Source organism: Thunnus thynnus, chromosome 15 (assembly GCF_963924715.1).
Source record: "Thunnus thynnus chromosome 15, fThuThy2.1, whole genome shotgun sequence".
Lineage (NCBI taxonomy): Eukaryota > Metazoa > Chordata > Actinopteri > Scombriformes > Scombridae > Thunnus > Thunnus thynnus.
In genome coordinates this window covers 2,110,806-2,129,966 of record NC_089531.1, presented here as the reverse complement: position 1 = coordinate 2,129,966, position 19,161 = coordinate 2,110,806, and the positions used below count along the sequence as shown (strand labels likewise).

General features: G+C 38.9%; 3 protein-coding genes across 4 annotated transcripts; 2 read left to right on the top strand and 1 right to left on the bottom strand.

Annotated features, from left to right (window-relative positions):
* Window positions 1-57: 57 nt before the first annotated feature.
* On the bottom strand, window positions 58-10,743 carry LOC137198153 (uncharacterized). Its single transcript, XM_067611813.1, has 5 exons — window positions 10,549-10,743; window positions 8,045-8,407; window positions 5,444-5,557; window positions 1,280-1,341; window positions 58-1,138 (listed from the first exon to the last, which is right to left on the bottom strand). The coding sequence occupies exons 1-5, from the start codon at window positions 10,580-10,582 to the stop codon at window positions 992-994; spliced, it is 720 nt and encodes a 239-aa protein (XP_067467914.1). The 5' UTR covers window positions 10,583-10,743; the 3' UTR covers window positions 58-991.
* On the top strand, window positions 2,415-4,254 carry LOC137198152 (uncharacterized). Of its 2 annotated transcripts, XM_067611811.1 has the most exons (3): window positions 2,415-2,521; window positions 2,630-2,998; window positions 3,426-4,254. In XM_067611811.1, exons 2-3 carry the CDS (start codon window positions 2,678-2,680, stop codon window positions 3,933-3,935), a joined length of 831 nt encoding a protein of 276 aa, XP_067467912.1. In that variant the 5' UTR covers window positions 2,415-2,521; window positions 2,630-2,677; the 3' UTR covers window positions 3,936-4,254. The 2 variants fall into 2 exon arrangements, with proteins under 2 accessions (XP_067467912.1, XP_067467913.1); XM_067611812.1 differs by lacking the exon at window positions 2,415-2,521 and having other exon boundaries at window positions 2,529-2,998.
* A 633-nt stretch (window positions 10,744-11,376) lies between the features above and the next one.
* igldcp (Ig-like domain-containing protein) lies at window positions 11,377-18,949 on the top strand. The gene is made up of 7 exons (XM_067612966.1): window positions 11,377-11,488; window positions 12,812-12,855; window positions 13,775-14,140; window positions 15,295-15,385; window positions 17,149-17,327; window positions 17,860-17,913; window positions 18,009-18,949. Exons 1-7 carry the CDS (start codon window positions 11,463-11,465, stop codon window positions 18,089-18,091), a joined length of 843 nt encoding a protein of 280 aa, XP_067469067.1. The 5' UTR covers window positions 11,377-11,462; the 3' UTR covers window positions 18,092-18,949.
* The last annotated feature ends 212 nt before the right edge of the window (window positions 18,950-19,161 follow it).

Here is a 19,161-nt window from a genome sequence, read left to right as displayed (position 1 = left end):
TCCATGCAGGCTGGGCGTACAGTTGTATGCATCACACAATAATAAAAATTTCATTCATTCATTCTCAAATGTGAATATTTTCTGGTTTATTTAGTCTTCTTTTATAATAAACTAAATATTTTTGGTTTATGGACAAAAAACACATTTGAGGACGTCACCTTGGATTCAGGAAACACTGATTCACATTTTCTGACATTTTATAAACCAAGCGACTAATCAATTAATCCATAATGACAATAATGAAGAAAAGGAGGCAGTCAGCCTACACTTTGACCAGCCTTACCAGTAGCTAACGTTAGCAAGTCAGCTAAGAAGACATCTTTGACCTTAATCAGTCACATTTCTCCTCTTTTGGTACCAAGCTAATATGAATCAGACCAGTCTGAACACACAGAGACCAAACTATCAACCCTCCATCAAACTACATCCAAATACCAGTAAAACAGCGACCAGGTCGACCCCCTAAACTGTCCGAGTGACGGAGCTTTACTGGGATTATATCTGACGCTGCTCGTTATACTGAGAACAGTAATCACAGCACTGCCCAACACTGTGTTTATTTGGTATATTTGTGTAACTGATTATTAGGAAGCAAACTCACAGTTGAATATTTCAGCAGTCACACAGTCTATTGCATTTAACTAGTTTTGAAATAGCTTAAAAGAATCACAGTCAGTATTAATCATTTCAGTCTACAGTAGACTATAAATATCTACTTTAGAAAAACCTGAAACTGACTTTAAATCAGTGGAAACACAAAATAATGTAGTTTCTCACCAGGTGGAGGTGTCACTCTGATGAAAAACTCTTTATATAAAGAAACTTTTTAAAAACAACATGGCTTGTAAATCATTCGTGACGCTCTAACGTGTAAAATATCATTTTAAGAGTAAAATATAATTTTAAAAAGTCAGAAGAAATGGATCAGTGAATACAATCAGTGACGTTTTTTCTGCTGTGAACATACAGACAAAAGAAAGGTATTTTATCTCTATCTGTGGTCATGTGATACATTTCGGTCCTTGCGTGCGGCCACGGTTGAGTACGTGACATCGTTGTCGACCAATCCCCTCTCTCCTCGGCCGGAGGGGCGGAGCTTGTCTGCATGCTTCAGACTGGAGTAGTGCAAAGAAACGTCCTACAGACAGAAAACATCCACAGATCACAGTTAAGTGTGATTGCTGAGGATTTTACACAAATCCTCAGAGATTTTATCATTTGAACATTTAAAGTTATGAATTGTACTCGCATCAGAAGTACAATAGGACCATCTACTGACCTCTGTGACCTTCCGCCTGGCATCACTTCTCACTGTATAACAGCAGCAAACAGCTGGTTTACCTGCAGATGAAGGAGACGATGTTAACCTGCGCTGGTCAAACAGTTTCACTGGGTTTGACAGTAGTGACAAGGTGTGTTTACGCTCAGATAATCAAATATGAATCATTAAATATTAATCTAAAAGATTTACACTTCTCAGGTAAATGACAGGTATGTTATGTTCTGTAGTTTAGAGGAGATTACAAGTTCAAATCAAGAGAATAAATTAATCCACATACAGTAATACACGCCTGCTCGTTAATACAATACAGATATCTCATCAGCCAATCATGTGGCAGCAACCCAATGTTTAAATGCTGATAAGGTCAGTAGTTCAGGTGGTGCAAAATGACGCTATGAGAGACGCTGAGAGTGAAGCAAAACAGTAAAGTTGCAGCCGGACAGATAAACAATGAGCTGAAACTCACTATAAAGCTGCAGAGTCACTGATAATTCTCTGTAGGTTCATCACTACGAGCCATGACCAACACATTACTACATAGATCAGACTGTGCAGTTATAAAACTATACACCAAAGCAGGTGTCCGTATGAACGGTGAAAGAGGTTTTCCTCGCTGTAATCATTCCTCCTGTTCATACTGGATATTAAAAGATCCTTCAAATGTGCTTTCAATGGAAGTGATGGAGGCCAAAATCCACAGTGTGTCCACACAGTCGTTTAAAAGTCTGTGTGAAGCTTCTATTCAGCTTCAGCAGTCTGAGTTAGTCATATCAAGTGGATATCTGACTCATTTACAGTCTTTTTTTAGCATCAAATTCCAGAGGAATTTGTGCAGCAAGAAAAACAGCTTTAATATTCATTTGGGCTCCTGACTGTTGTTTAAGACACACTTGAAAAATTGTGAACTCGTCCTTTAAGCAATTGAGCAAAACTGTAACATCACATATTTCTTAAAAGAGGTTTAATAAAAAAAAGTTTTCAGCAGAGCAAAGCTAGAAAAACATACATAATGCAACATGTAAAACAGTGTTTAACTGTGTACAGGTCATTCACATGTGTCGCTCTTCTTCCTCTGTGAACTTGTACAGAGATAAAATAACATGAGTCCTGGTCAAACTACCAAAACAGAAACCCAGCCCTCCTTCCAGATCAGACTGGTGCAGAGTCAGCGAGTGAAAGTGAAAGTGTGAAAGTGAAACTAGGGCGTGTTGTTTGTGTCAGAGGAGCAGCAGGCAGAAAGTGAGCTATTTGGTTTTTCTTCAAGAAAAGACAAGACAAACAGCTGATTCAGTTTTGAGAAAAGACTAATTCCTCATTCTGTATGTCTTTCTTTCTTTCTTTCTTAAGGGGGAAGCAAACTTTCTTCTTCACTGCCGTCTTCTTCCTGTCAGCAGAATGCCGGACACCCAGCTTTGTCTGGAGGCCTTGTCAGCTCTCTCCGGCTGCAAAGTCGAGCTGACTAGCGGAACCTCGCAGCTCAGCCCGCAGGACTTTGTCAACATCGTGGCCCTTAAAGAGTTCTTAAAGCAGGAGGGGTTCAAGGAGCTGGACTACCCCAGTTTGGGAACGCTCTCCCTGCAGGACCTGGACGACCAGGACATGTACTCCTCCCCGCTGGCGCTGACCGAGGCCCCCGTAGACCAACCAACCACGGTGAAGATCAACCCGCAGGACTTCTTTCATCCGCAATACGACTACGACTTCACCAAAATAAAGGTGAGGTAATCTGAGGTCACGTGACACAGGTGTCACCTGGCCGACGCTTTACTTGACATGCGCGCTCTTTATTTTCTGCTTAAAGAGATTAATGTTCAATAATTGATTAAGATCAAATGTATGCAGAGTGGTGAGAGATCTAATGAACGAGTGAGACGGCAAGTAAATAAATAAATGAGTGAAGGAATGAATAAGGAAGTGGCTGCATGAATGAGCAATGTCCAGGTAGGTGAGTGAGTGAAACAGTTTCTGCAACTTCATATGATGTAAATTTGACCTGAAAAATAAGAAAACTACTTGATCGGCTACAAAGAGACACTTTGAAGCGTTACTCGCAGGATTGATGCAGCAGATATTGATTGAAATAGAAAATTAACTATTTTCTGTCTGTGGTGATTGAAACTGTTCGCCGTCTTCCCGCCTCTAGGATGGCGACACCAAATTCCTGCGTGGTAACGAGCAGTACCGGCGCCCCTGCGGATGGAACCGGCTCGCCCTGCGGGTCACGCAGAAGTACGACGGAGGAGACGGCTGGCTCGGGACGGGGAAGGACGCCTGGCCCGTCTCCTACCAGGGATACAACATGGACGGCTCCCTCGGCATCATCCTGACCCGCGGCGACAGCTCCGAAGACGAACCCAAGTTCCTGGACGCAGCCGCCGCCTCTCTGACCACCGGGGAGACCCGGGGCAGAGGGGTCTACTCCACGCCAGACATCAAGATGGCGCAGAAGTATTGCAGGAAGTTCAAGTCCAAAGTGGACGGGAAGACGTATGAGGTGGTTCTGCAGAACCGGATCAACCCAGAGAAGAGGACGAAGTGCCAGAGAGAGGACGTGTGGTTGGTTTACATCCCTGAGAGCTACGGCCCCGTCCAGACCAGGGCCGTGGTGCAGGAGTCCATCCGTCCGTACGGCCTGCTGCTGAAGCAGGTGTGAAAGAATTCAACCTGAAGCTTCCAGATTATCAACAAAAAAAACCTCATAAAATGATTCCAAACCTTAAAACCAGGAACAAATCTTCTTTTAAAGAGTCTTTTCTAACATTTTATCAAAACTTTGCTGCTTTTTTTAACAAAACAACCTGCACTCGCTGTCTGCTCAGGTGATGGACGCACCTTCTGCTGCCTTATTTTGAGTTTCATGTTATATTAACTTTTGAGGAAATCAGGTTAAACTTTGGTATTTGTTCGATACACATAAATGTCAGTATTGATGTGTGTAACAAATAGAAAAATAAAAAGAGAACAAACATGCAGCTGTGGTTTCATCTGTAAACACTGAACATTTAATCCTCAGCAGGTCAAAGCCAGTGTAGCTCTGCATGATGTGTTCAAATGTAAGGGAAGACTGTGGGAAACTAGACAGTCTGAGGCTCTGAAGTAGGTTTATGCTGCCATCTAGTGGTTGAATCGGGATATTTTCTTTCTCTAGTAGTGAGACTGAGTTATTCCAGTTTTCCTGCCTTGTTGCACAAAGTGTCCATAATTAAACTGCCTTCATAATTCTAATATTATAGATTTTAGATTCAGAGCAGAGAGAAATGTTTTAGTACTTATTTTGTAGTTCATACTTTCAATTAAACTATAGTTCTGCACTGTGGTGAAAAAGATTTTTCCTAAGTTGTTCCAAACAAAGATGGCGGTTACCTCTAGAGACGTGCCGGTAAACCGCAGTGAAACATTGTGACGGTATCAATACTGCCGACCGTTTCCAATATCGTCATCATCATCGTGATTATGTGATTATCATCGTTTTCACGGTGAACACAGAGCAGCTCTTCTGCCTTCATCAGGCGTCATTTTGTAAGACTTCAGTATAACTGTTATTATGTTCTGTGTGCATTTACAAAATTTATCTGCCTTTTAAAAATTAATTAAACTGTTAAACATCCGGCAGATAACACTTACTACACAGTTCTTGCACTCTGGAAATCAATCGATCAATTTTATCAGGAAAAAAACAAGAACATCTGAAATATGAATGTATGAATGAGCTGCATTTAAAGTGATTTCCTGTCAGCTGTTTTAAACTTTGAATAATCTGCTTTTGTTTACAAAGTTTAACCTGCTTTTGATGTTATTTGTTAAGCAGAGTCCAAAAAAGCTGAAACATACAGTGAATAAAATTGCAGGCGATCATGGTGTGAAGTAATCGTGATAATACTGTTTACCCACAATAACCGTAGCTTGTTACCTCTGTGACATGAATGTTTTAATGTGAGGCTAAACTGGAGCTACATGCTTAAACCCAACGCTAATCTATACCTAAACACAAGTCTAACTTTAGTCCAAACGTCGGTCTTAAACTTCAGAAGCCCTTTGAAGGAGTGACGACCGGTTAAAATGTCTTCACTCTCCACACCTGTCCTCTCACTCAGCGTCTAAACTTTTGGTTTCTGACAAAAGACAGAAGCAGAAGACAAGAAGACACAACCGACCGCACACCTGAGCAGAGGCAGAGTCCCACGATGCAGAGGAAACAGAAGAGCAGTAAAGCTGGAAGAACGCAGACGCCCAGACTGAAACATGGCTGCCTCCAGTCTGACTCCCCGTCAACTCCTGGAAACACAAAATATAACAGAACAAGCAATTCACTGATCGATTGATACGTCTGGTCTTCCCCGCTGTTAGTGTCTATTTGAATAAATCCCAAACACACTGGTGGAAAGTAACTAAGTACATTTACTCAAGTGCCATCTGATGCTACTTTATACTTCCACTCCACTACATTTCAGAGGGAAATATTGTACTTTCTACTCCACTACATTTATTTGAAAGCTTTAGTTACTTTTCAGATGAAGATTTGACACAATGGCTAATATAACAAGCTTTTAAAATACAACACATTGTTAAAGATGAAACCAGTGGTTTCCAACCTTTTTGTCTTTTGACATCTTACAAAAAGCAGTGTGTAGTCGGGGTCACATTTCACATGTCTATGAGTTGTTAACAGCTCCACCAAATAGTGATTTTTCCCTCTAAACTTCTCACATGCTTTCATTTCAATAAATGTTCAAATGATCCAATATTTCAGCAAAAATCAAAGATTAGAGGAAAAGTCCAAAAACTGAAAACAGATTTGTGTATCAGAACTTTGTTTTTTCTTCTTTCCTCTCCCATTAATCATCTCACCACCCCTCAGATTTATCTGCTGACCCTTTGGAGGGGCCCGACCCCTAGGTTGGGAACCACTGGACTAAACTAGCTAACTGTATATAAAGTAGTGTAAACTAGCTCCACCTCCAGCAGCTACAACAGTAACATGCTGCTCTAACACTGATGCTTCAGTATTAATAATCTAATGATGTCATATATAATAATATATCAGTCAGAGGGACCAAACCACTACTTTTACTGCAATACTTTAACTACATCAAGCTCATAACATTGTACTATATAATACTGTTTTGGTACTTTACTTTTTTCTTCACCAGCAGGGGGGGATGAAGAGCTCAAATTAAAAATAAACAAGTTTCTGAAATGACTCAGTTTCATTTTCCTGTGAACCACATGAAACGCTAAAAATGAAACTTAGGTGTGTAAAACACATCACACACAGTTGAACCAAATGAAATGTTTTGCATGAAGACAGATTGTTTTTTTCACACACCTGCAGCGTTCTTCACTTCTGGTGAAATACAGCAGGTACAAATAAACTGCAGCAGTCAGATTAGATTAGAGATCAACCTGCTGAGCCTGAGCAGCAATAAAAGCCACTAAATGTTCTTAATAATATGAAAAACAATCCTAAAAACTAAAAAAATAACTGTTGTTATATCTTTATTAAAACGACTTTAAAACAGATGAGTTGATTCCTTTTTTAATTTAACGTCTTGAAACTTTTAGTTCTTCTTTCTGAACAAACTGAAACTGTTTTTGGGGAAGTTTTTGTCCATATCTTCATATAAATGAGTATCTATTATATTATCTCCATATTCTACACAACATACAGTATATGCACCTGCTTTTAACCAGTGTAGAAAAAATAACACACATGGCAGCTGTAATCGTTGAACGCTTTCAAAATAATTATTGATTTATCTTTACTAAAATGAGTTTTACAGTCCAGTAGAAACTCATTTATCTTATATAATATATGGCAGGTCTTCCAGGAAAGACTATAAAGAAACTAGTATAATCTGGATCATGACTGGCTGTTTTTTAGCACCTTTATATGTGGTTGCTAACCACCTTTCAGCATAATTTTGTATTGATGAAGGGGATTTTTTTCTCTTTACTTTGACTGGGTGGAAGTGACCAAACATCCTAAAACAAACCACATCCCTTCACATTAGTGCAGAAGAAACATTTCCACCATTGAAACCACCGTTTTCCAAAGAAATGTCACTGACACTTTTGTTTCAGCTAAGCAGGCAGCATCCTTTTTTTCAGCTTGTTCAGATCTCCTGGTTCTTTGTGAGAGATTTGGGGTTTTTTGTTTGTATGAGTTGGTCTCATTTTGTCATAATGTTCCAGTCTAATTGATGCACCTGTACATCTGCAACTTGTATATTTTCATATTCCATTTTCAGTTTTTTGTATGATGGTGCAAAAGAAACATTCTTGAGTTTGACTGTTTCACTCAGTATGAACATCTGGCTTCAGCAAACAGTTGAACAATCTATCTGTTTCTACACATCTAAAAGACACTAAAAGGGGAAACTTGACCATCAGAAATTTTGCCTCATGCTGTCTTTGGTGTCCGAAGCTCCAAATCGAGTCGTTGGTGGACTCACAGTGAGATCTAGGACCCTGTTTTGGACTGAGGACCAATGATTTCACCACGTTTCTCTCATGGTTGTCAACTTTTATCTCAGACACTGCAGGCCTCGCTGTGGACTCTCAGTCTCGTTTCAGCATTAATCCTGATTCATCAATGTTTTAGTTTGTATTTTTGTTAAAAATATATTTCATACTAATACTCAAGAAGAATAAGAATCATTAAGACACTTTTAAGCTTTTTCTACTGTTTTCAAACTGCAATTAAACCTCTGACATCTTCAGGGACACAGTTAAAATAACTAAATCATTGAATAACCTTCTTACCTTCAACAGCCAGATGAATTCCTCGGTTAAAACATACAACCCCCTCACAGCGCCCGCTGCAGAAATAAAGCCCTGCGTCCTTCTCCTCCACCTCCATGATCTCCAGACTGACCGGGCTGCCTTCCTTATCGGCCTTGTTTTTGAAGCGACTGCTGTTTGCTGTGTGACGGTCCACCGCAGTTTTACCAAATTTATCCCATGAAACAGTCAGCAGAGGCAGCAGCTGATCAGAGCGCAGCACAAACCAGATGATTTCCCCACTGGAAGTCAGGTTACAGGTCAGCGAGACGTTCTGCCCCGCCTGGACCACAAGGGCAGTGCGGAGAACAGGTGAAGCCTCTAACAGGTGAGACCCTGCAACGCCTGAGGAGGGGACAGCAGACAGGTGAGCAGGAAGGTTATGATGCTGACCTATGAAGGGAAATCTGAATTCTAGAGCGTACAATATTTTAGACCAGTCCTAAAATAAATCTGAGGGGTCACAAGATGATTAAAGGTATGAGAAAGAAAAAATATATATTTCTGATTCACAAAATAATGTTTATTTATCCATAATCTTTGATGAGGTTCAGAAGTAGACAGAACTTAGTTCATATGTGGGCATCATGGTTATTAAACAGCTACATAAGCCTGGACTTTTGCAGTTTTTTGAAATCCAACTGAGATCACATTTATTTGTCCATCTTTGCTCTAAATGTAATGTCAACAAGTCTTTTAAATGTACTCTCAATAGTTTTGTATTATTAGAATGAAGAAAAAAGGTTTTTGGGGAAATATCAGAAATGCCCCTTTTTGTCTCAGCTGAAGGGGCGTGTCGGTGTCTGTGTTTGATTGACAGCAGTTGAGGGGGCGTGTCGGCGTCTGTGTTTGATTGACAGCAGCTGAAGGGGGCGTGTCGGTGTCTGTGTTTGATTGACAGCAGCTGAGGGGGCGTGTCGGTGTCTGTGTTTTATTGACAGCAGCTGAAGGGGGCGTGTCGGTGTCTGTGTTTGATTGACAGCAGCTGAAGGGGGTGTGTCGGTGTCTGTGTTTTATTGACAGCAGCTGGCAGGCTGCCGGTGTTACACCGTCAGAACAGAGACAAAGTAAACAAACTGCTGCAGCTACAAGTCCCAAACTGGCATCTATCAGGTCTGAAAGGACATTTGCAGATATGCTAACATGCTGTTTAATGTGATGCAGCTCAGCAGCTAATTAGCTATCTAGCTGCTAACTGATGTTAGCGAGGCACTTTTCCCTGGTGAATGTTTGGTGGCTTGTTCAACAAGCTGCAGGACAAGACATGTTCATTTAAGTTAGATAAGAAGGAGACTTTAGCAGGAAAGCTAATGTGGGTTGTTGTTGTGTAACAGGATGCAATCAGGCTCAGTGTGACCATCTCCTGTGCCGACGATAGAGCGCCACGTTATCGCTTTATGCAAAGATTTGATTTGCGGTATGTAAATAGAGTTGTGTAGTGGGAGGGGCTGCTGGTTTTGTATTCCCATTTCAATTTTTTTCTATAAATGATCTCAATGTCACTGAACACAGAAGGACTCGGGACTCTCACAGAGTGATAATGAATTCAAAACGCTTTTCTCTGAAGTTGTCAACGCGGCGCCATAGTTGCTGAATTCACTCAAAAGTGACCCAGAAATTAAAAGTGAACTTATTCACTGTGATTGTAAAATAAACACTGTAATTTTTAGTTGCTCTGTTTTTGTGTGTCTCTTGCTGAAGTGCACCTTAGGAGTTGCAGTTAACTTCTACCCTGAAATCTTTATGTCCACAGTCTTGTACCTTTGACTCTTTACTGAAAAACGAGACATTTTCAAACACAGTTGTTCACCTTGTATACTGATGATTCAACCATCCAAGTGGTAGAAATGCTCCAACTGTGAGTCACATGACATTATCGATGGAAAAATGAATGGGAGGCACAAGCAGAAATGACACTTCTGCTTGTGCCTCCCAAGCACACTGTGTCATTCATTGTAGTGAGCCATAAATAACGTCTGATGTGAAGTGAAATTGAATGTGTGACAGGAATCATTAAACAATCTGGCTCCAATACACCACCTCACCGTCTGCATTTCCAAAATGTTTGTATGTATGGCTCAGAGGTTCTGTACAGGTACACACATGCTCCTATCAAGTTTTTATAAATCCAACCTTTTTTGTAGGAAGTGACGAACATATCTTCCAAGACCTGTTTTGTGTGTATGCAATGGTGATAAATGAGGCCCCAGATGTTCGGTTAACCACCTCAGACCAATTTTTAGAAATTGCGTCACCACAACCCACCTGGTTCCGCCTGAGTATCACAACTGAAATCATGAGCATAAACAAAACCACACATAATACATGTTTATATATAACAGTGAGCTCCTAAATTAAGCTTTATCTTAACACTGGAGCCTGAAAGTCCCTGACAAACCCTGAGTTTATTATCAGAGTGAGTGAAGTCTGTTCTGTCTGCATTTAAACTATCAAATACATAAATACATAAATAAATGTTAACTTACACATGAAAGAGAGGATCCATGTGAGACCTGCCATAATTAATGTGAATACTTCCCAGGTTTAGTGCAGGAGCTGCAGCTGACTGATCAGCTCATAAAGTGAATGTTCAAACTGGTGATTTTACTGGGAGGAAGTGAGATATATGAAGAACAAACAGTGTGGGACCACCAAACACACTTCTGTCTCTGTTTTGCCTGAAACTGATGAGTATGCAACACGTAATGCACCACAGCTGTAAAGTTTCATTTCTACAGAAACCTGTCAAGTGACAGTGCCAATCTCATTAACAGTGACCAGAAGCTGCCTTCAAAATAAAAGCTCCTGTGTGTTTTAATGGATCAGCGCATCTTAAACCAACAGTCAGGAGCCCAAATGAACATTGAAACCTGTTTTTCTTGCTGTAATCATTCCTCCTGCTCATACTGACCATTAGAAGATCCCTTCATAATGACCTTATAAACAGGGAAGTTGCTCTTTCTTTTACCTTTGATGATGACATACATTTAAAATGATATATATGTAATATCTAATAGACTTTTTTGTAGAACACTTTCCAAAGACGAGGCTGCAAAATGCTTCACAAAGCAGAACCAAGTAAAAAAAAAAAAACAATAATAAAAGCAAATAAAACACATTAACTGGAGCAGATTAAAACATAAAGGACAAACTTCAGTGAAATAACATAAAAGAAATGAAACCTTTGAGTAGAGTTTTCATCATTTATGTTCCAGCTTAAATAAAATAAAGTTATTAAAGTTATTATTATTAATGCTTTGGAATAACTGGGTACTCCTTTTATTTTGAAAGTTGCATACAGGAAGTGTAGTAGATTATAAAACCTGACACACACACAGACGCAAACACACCGCAGAGGAGAGAGAAGAGGACTGGACCAAGTTTCCACACAGCAGAAACCATGACACCCGTCAGGAAGCGACACTGGTGAGAAATATTACACTTTATGAAAGAAAACAAAGACGACTCAAGTATTCACGCGTGTTTTTGTTTAGTTGCTTTGGATGTCTGTAAATACCGGATGTCTGCGCAGAATAATCCGAAATTATAGTTGTTTGCATGAAAAATGACAGTGAACACATTTAGAGTCTGCAGGATTGAACTCATCTGCAGAACGAAAGCAGCAGTTAAGTTTCTATTCAGCGTGCGGCTGCAGCCTGTTACCACTGAACCGCACGCGCACACACACACACAGCCGCACAGCCACACGCACGCACACACACGGACGCACACACCCTGCTGCTGTTTCGTTTTTGAGGAAACGAGCGAGTAGAAACGAAACGTATCGATTTCTGCCCTTTAAAGGCTTTTAATCAGACTCCGCTTCAGTTACGCTGATTGGTGCAGCGATGCCAATTAAAGCTCAGATTACAACAAAATAATAATATTAATAATAAACAAACAAACAATAGAAATAAAATGAGTTTTTTTTTAAAATTCGGTGTGAATTCAGTTTTGTTCAAACACAGATGTTAAATATACAGAATAACATCTGATTATAATAAGAATAACAAATTAAAAAATGATTTATTAACAGTCACATGATGTCATATATGAATATGAGTTAATAAATATATTTTTATATTCTGTTTTCTAGAGTAAAATCCAAACTTGTTATATACAAAATATAACAATATGTAAATTTGCTGCAACTAAATATAATAAATGATTCAAACCTGAAATGTTTGTAAGATTTTCAACATGAATTCAACCAAATTATGAATATTAACAAAAACTACATTAAACAAAGTAATATTTTCATACTGTAGTTTAAAAAAAGCTCATTCCGATGTTTAATTTATCATATATTGATTTAAAATGCCTAAAATCAAATCAAATAATTAAATAAAGTGGAATATAATACACATAGTAATATGTATTTACTGTGTCATAATTGAATAGAAAACATGTTACATGACAATTATTGATCTTATTTCTTTTACAGCTGAATGAATTGTGTTTCATTTTGACATGAACGTTACCTTATGTTGATTATTTTCTCGATTTAATCATTTTGTCAATAAAATGTTAGAAAGTAAAAAAAACCTTATAAGAATCCAAGATAACGTCTTCAAATTCCTGTTTCTCTCCGACAAATTAAAGTGATTGATTAGTTGTTTAATCATCTCTGTTTGATCACTTTATCCTGTTTATTATAATATTTATTATTATGTCTGTGTGTCAGATTATTATTAAAGGTGTTTTATTATAAAACGTATCTGATTTTTTTATTCTCATGTGTCTTTTCAGGTTTTTCATCCTTCTTCATTGTTTCCTGTTTGGCAGTTTAGTTGGTGAGTATCAACCTGTGATTATTGTAAATGACTGTGATTGCGGTTATGAGTTTAGGTGTGGTCTATCATCGAGAACCGGTTTAAAGGTTTTAAGGTCTGGAACATAATCACACGGTGGCTTAAACCCCTTTGTCGTGTCCTCAGACGCTGCAGTTTAAAACCGGCAGATTTCTGCAGCTTAGATCATTTATCACGTTTAAGATAATGCAGTTATGCTCTTCGTTGGAACTGTTAACGACTCGCTGACCCTTTTGAAAATGAGATGAAGCATCTCAAGGGGTTTATAGTGATACAACACATTTACAGTAAACATGACAACAAGTAAACGCTGCTTATTTCTGACGGGCTACAAGCCAAAAAGGTTATGAACCACTCATTTCATATTTAACAATGTATTGTATTTACAAATTTATGTTTTTTTTAGGTAAAACTACAGCTGTCGAATAAATGTAGTGCTGTTAAAAAAGTACAATAATTCATTCTGAAATATAGTGAAGTATGAAGTAGCATCATATGGAAGGTGAAGTATGTCAAGCTTTTACTTAATTGCAGTACTTGAGTAAATGCACATATTCAAAGTCTGTCAAAATATTCTTACAAACAATATGTATGTACATTTGCTGCAAGTAAATATATAATTATAAAAATCTCTTTTTAAATAAAAAAATTAATCTCTCTTTTTAAAAACTAAAGTAAGAAGTATATTTTCATACTGCAGCTTTATTAGCTTGCCCATATGATTAAAAGTATTCAAATGTTTTGTTTATCACATACTATGGAAGATTTAAAATGCCAAAAAAAAAAAACAACAAACAATGAAATACTCGAGTAAATGTATTTACACAACACATCCTCCAAAGCAGCTCCGTGTTTGTGACATTTTCCTCTTCTCCCTCCATAAATGACTCTGTTCTTCCAGATTCCTCTCCCCTGTCCTCCGCCGCCAGCTTCCTGTCCATCACCTCCACGGTGGGGAAGCAGGTGGTCCTTCCCTGCAGCTGGAAGTCCCGCCTGGGGCAAGTGGATCCGCCCGCCTGCCACATCCAGTGGAAGACGCCGGATAGCACGGTGTTCGAACAGTGGGGGAAGATGAAGTGGCAGGCGGTGGAGTTTCAGGGCCGGGTGGAGGTTCCTGAGGACAAGCTGGGGTCCGGGGACTGTTCTCTGATCATCAACGATGTTCAGATCAAAGACACGGGGAGATACGAGAGCTTCATGGTGGTGAACGGAGTGATGTCTGAAAAAACCAGGGTCTTCATTCAGAGCGTCAAGCTATCTGTGTTTGGTGAGTTTGGGTTGTTTTATCTCTCTGTTCTTTCTCTTTCTTCATCTCATGTTCACTTTTCTTTCTTTCTTTTTTTTAATGACTTGCAATTTTTATTTTTGCGATGTAGCATCAGTGCCGTACAGCTGGTTTACTACAACCTGCTTAAAGGTGCAGTGTCTAGAATTTAACAGCATCTGGGAGAAATGGAATATAATATTCACAAGTATGTTTCAGATGGTGTATAATCACCTGAAAATAAGAATAGTTGTGTTTTCGTTACCTTAGAATGAGGCCTTTGTCTTCTTCCATGGAGTCCGCCATGTTGCACCGCCATGTTTCTACAGTAGCCCAGAACGGACAAACCAAACACTGTCTCTAGAGAGGACCTTTCATGTATTTTGCAGGTTTCGTGGCCACCAGAGGTTATCCTACACGCTTGAAAGGGGAGAGAGAGGATATTCAGTCGGGTTGCGATCTGCAACCTCACCACTAGATGGTTTCTACCCGTTAAAGGGGAGTTTTTCCTTACCGCTGTCGCCAAGTGCTTGCTCATGGGGGAATTGTTGGGTCTCTGTATATTAAAGAGTACGGTCTTGACCTGCTCTATGTGAAAAGTGCCTTGAGATGACTTCTGTTGTGATATGGCGCTATATAAATAAAAATTGATTGATTGATTGATAGATGCCACTAAATCCTACACACTGGATCCTCAATCATCTCATACATATCCAGCAGGTTGTGGAATCTTTCTAGTCTATGTGAGCTACTTGGGGTCCATTAGAAACGATGTAAAAAGCTTCAGATTCTATAAACTTCACCCTTAAATCTCTTGACGTTGTTCAGAAGTTGCTGCAAATTTCATCCAATTCATGTTCATCAAATGACACCCAGATCTTTTTCCCATTTTTTTTTTTTATTACCCTCATATTCCAAAAGCATTTCTTATCATTTAAGTCCTGGATTATGTTCAGAGGCAATCTGAAGCGCTATCTTCTCTCACCTCATTCTATTTTATTTCATCTCTTCCTTTATTCTCCTGCTGTGTTTTTATCTTTGAGTTCTAAACTTAGTTTTAAACTCAGACTGTTTTTCTTGTTATTTCTTCTTTTCTCATTTCATCTTTACTTGTCTCCGTCTCCTGCTGATAAATTTGGTTTTGTTTTCCCTCTCAGATCACAAGTCTCTTCAGTCTCGTGCTCCAGGTGAGGACTTGGTTCTGGATCTTTACACCAGTCACTCAGTGCGAGTGGTCTTCCAGGGCAGGTGAGCTGCTGACCTCTAAACTTACAGAAAAAAAACCAAAGAACACAAATGATGTTGCCTCCTGCAAAATAAGCTCACAAACTGAGACTTTAATGGCAGAATTGTGGGTTTTATAAATTAAATTTCACCATATTGAGAAAGTTTCACATCCTCTGACCTTTGCTTCTCATTTCCTTCTTCTTTTTATTTCACCCACACGTCTTATTTTCTAGTCTCGTCTCTGCTCCCACCCTCGTCTCACCTACTCTTTGTTTTTCCCCAAACATCTTTTGTAAACCAAAGACTTCTACAAAATCCCAGTTTGCATCAAACAAACAAAGATTACAGGCTGCTGGTGAAATTATGAGTCACCCGCTAAACTCTTGCTTTCAAATTAGAAGCTTTGACGACACAATCATCGGGGAAAAAAAAGGCTTTATGTGGGAGAACTCTCCAAAGTAGGTGGTTCAAAATTTTAAATTGAACCTCTTGCTGAGGCATGATTTTGTTTTTGTCTTTCTTGTTTTTGGCTGCGCAGCCAGATGTGGTATTTACAAAGCACAGAGAGTGCTGAGCGTGTTAACCAAATATTAGATGAGTCACTTCAGGCTTTTATTGTTCAGCTTTTTAATGTTTGTACCCAGAACTCCCTGCTGACCAGTATTAATACTGCCTGAAGTCTGGTGTTTTAGTTGCAGCAACAGTTTTAATGTCCAAGGAAGCAAAATATTTCAAAGAATACCTCGGGAGAAATGCCTCGGGCAGTAGCGGCGTGCGCTTCCCAAACGTTTTTCCAGGTTTTGACCAAAGTTTAACTAAATTAAACCCAAAATACGTTGACCTCCACATCACACGAGCCATGGGATTTGGCAGCTTTCAGTAGTGCAAACAGACTTAATGTTTCAACACGACTGTGTCTTCAGAGTCAAAAGATAAAAGGAAGGAAAACTTCATTTTGTGGATCTCTGGTTTCATGGAGTTCTACTCTTAACGCCAGAGAGGACGACAATAATCTAATATTGTGAATACTCGATCTTGTTTGATGGAATTCCAATCAATTTTTTCCCTGAATGCACCGAGGCCATTTATGCTCCCCAGATGATGGACGCTTAATGACCTTTTCTTAGCACCGGCCCGAGGAGTATACAGTATTCCTGCTCCTCAGAGGATAAAGCTTTTACATTTTGGACTCACTGTGATCATGTCTCAGGTCTAAATATCAACTTTGTACACAAGATATTGAAAATGAATCTCCAGGATGTTAATGATCCCCAGAGGATGAACCCTTTCCTCAGGACAAAATGTCAAGTTTGTTAACAAGATACTGGCACTAATGGAAGGTTTCCATTATGTTTACAGTACATATTCATATTCATGCTCCCTGGAGGATGAACCCTAATGATTTATGATTCTCGGATCTTTCCATGGGCTCTATTATCAACCCAAAATTTCTACTTATTCACAAGAAATATCAGAATATAATCTGCAGATTATCATATATACAGAGCACATTCCTGCTCCTCAGAGGATGAACCCTATTGATGCCCCATGACCTTCCCTCTGGCACCACCTTCAGGACAAACTCTACATTTTTAGCTCCTCTAGAGCTCTAAGAATAGCTAAATCATCCGTATCTTTGTTCTGACCGACACTTTCATATTTAGGGCTGTAATGAACATTGCGGGCCTCTAGGTGGCGCTTGCAGACTTTACATCTTGTTTTTAATGTTTTGGCGATGTGAGTGTGTATCTGGTTCTAACAATTATTAAAATTTTTCTCCACAGAAACAGCTCGGAGTGGTCCGTCCTGTGGATGAGGGAGGATAAAGACAGTCAGCGTCTGGAGAAACATCCGGTTAACGAGCAGCTGACAATAAAGAGGTTAAAGAGGTCAGACGATGGAATTTATAAAGTTCTGGACGAACTCGGCCTCGCTGTCAGCACCGTGCAGCTCTCTGTGGAAGGTGAGACTGTAGAAACCTCGACATTAGACGTTAGGCAGTGGTGGAAAGTAACTAAGTACATTTACTCAAGTACTGTAGTTACTGTAGTTAAGTACAGTTTCGTACTTGTACTTTACTTGAGTATTTCCATGTGATGCTACTTGCTATACTTCCACTCCACTACATTTCAGAGGGAAATATTGTACTTTCTACTAGCAGCAAACCAGTGGTTTCCAACCTTTTTGGCTTTTGACGTCTTACAAAAAGCAGTGTGTAGTCAGGGTCACATTTCACATGTCTATGAGTTGTTAACAGCTCCACCAAATAGTGATTTTTCCCTCTAAACTTCTACTACTGTTTAACTTTAAATGGAGCGAGAACATTTCCCTTGATTACGATGATGATACAGCAGAACGATTTACGCTGATAAAGTGGGTCGTTCAGACCAATATGACGACTGTATTTTTGCGTAAAATATTTCCACAAGCAGTTTTAAATTCTTTTTTTTGTATAATGATTTGTTTTCACATGTAACTGTTAACTGTTTCCACAGAAAAATCCACAGCTCAGAGAGTCCAAGAGATTACGGAAAATCAAGCGCTAGCAGGTGAGAAACATGTATTTACTAGAAAGTTGTCTTAAAAACCATAAAAGTCTTCACCTGGAATAACCTTCTGTCTCCACCCTCGACTGTCTTTCCAGATGACGCTGCCAAAAGCAGCTGCTCAGCTCTTCTCGTCTTGTCTGTTCTTGTTTTGAATCTCCAAAGACTTTATCTCCTCTGAGACAATCTCCTCTGCAAATATAACGTCTAATGGAGGTATTAATAATGGTCTTGTACACTATTAGAACACATGATGTGAATCTCACTCTCTGTCCCTTGATACCATTGTGTTTCTGAACTGTAAATATGAACAGAATTGTTATTTAAATGAGCCAAGTGAGCAGTGTGAATAAGTGTGTGAGCTGTGAGTGAAAAAGGCCAATGTCTAAATGTGTTGAAAAGAATAGTTTGACATTTTTGTAAATACTCTTATTTGTTTTTTTGGTTAGATGAGAAGATTGATACTCCTTTTTCTATTTACATTAAATAGGAAGCTGGAGCCAGGAGGCGGTTAGCCTAGCTTAGCATAAAGACTGGAAACAGGGAGAAACAGCTAGCGTGGCTCCGTCCACAGCTCAGAAATACTCTAACGCTCATTTATTAGTCTCATTTGATCAGTTTGTACACAAACTGAACAGTTTGTGGTGTTACTGGGTGTATTTTGCATATTGTTGTTACAGGAAAAGTAATTAATTTCTAGATTTGGAGAGGTCAAAGTTTAAAAAACATGAGCCAAATTGTGTTTGGTGAAATGGACACTGTGGAAAAAGAAAATAATTGTCTTCAAATTGATTTATTTATATATATATATATATATATATATATATATATATATATATAAGATTAGATTTGTGTCATAATAATGACTCCAAAAGCAAAACTTACAATCAAACTATACAGTTATCTCAATTTTCCTTTCAGCATCTGGGATTTTTCTCTTTTGCTGTCACTTTGTTCAATTTCACCACCAAACTTTTCAAAAATGATTTTTATAAAAAATTTTTAGAAAAAAAAAAATTGAAAAAAAGTGAGAGCAAAAGATAACAAAGGAGAATACTGTAATCTAAAATAGCGCACTTGTATAATTTTATTAAAAGCTTTGCTTTTAAGGTCATTTGCTCATTTCAACTATATATATATATATTTTAAGAGATTTTGTTCAGGTTTTTGAAACAAGTGTAATCGTGCACTATACGAGTTGTTGTTCAACAGATTAAGTACATTTGGCTGCAGCTGTGTCTTTATGTGATA

Bases quoted from the DNA above. Each gene is read 5' to 3' on its own strand.
- LOC137198153 (XM_067611813.1), bottom strand. From the start codon at position 10,582: ATGGCAGGTCTCACATGGATCCTCTCTTTCATGT. The intron at 8,408-10,548 runs GTAAGTTAACAT...TCCCCTCCTCAG, and splicing joins ATGGATCCTCTCTTTCATGT to GCGTTGCAGGGTCTCACCTG. The intron at 1,139-1,279 runs GTCAGTAGATGG...TTCTGTCTGTAG, and splicing joins CCAGGCGGAAGGTCACAGAG to GACGTTTCTTTGCACTACTC.
- LOC137198152 (XM_067611811.1), top strand. From the start codon at position 2,678: ATGCCGGACACCCAGCTTTGTCTGGAGGCCTTGTCAGCTCTCTCCGGC. The intron at 2,999-3,425 runs GTGAGGTAATCT...TCCCGCCTCTAG, and splicing joins ACGACTTCACCAAAATAAAG to GATGGCGACACCAAATTCCT.
- igldcp (XM_067612966.1), top strand. From the start codon at position 11,463: ATGACACCCGTCAGGAAGCGACACTG. The intron at 15,386-17,148 runs GTGAGCTGCTGA...TTTTCTCCACAG, and splicing joins CGAGTGGTCTTCCAGGGCAG to AAACAGCTCGGAGTGGTCCG. The intron at 17,328-17,859 runs GTGAGACTGTAG...CTGTTTCCACAG, and splicing joins CGTGCAGCTCTCTGTGGAAG to AAAAATCCACAGCTCAGAGA.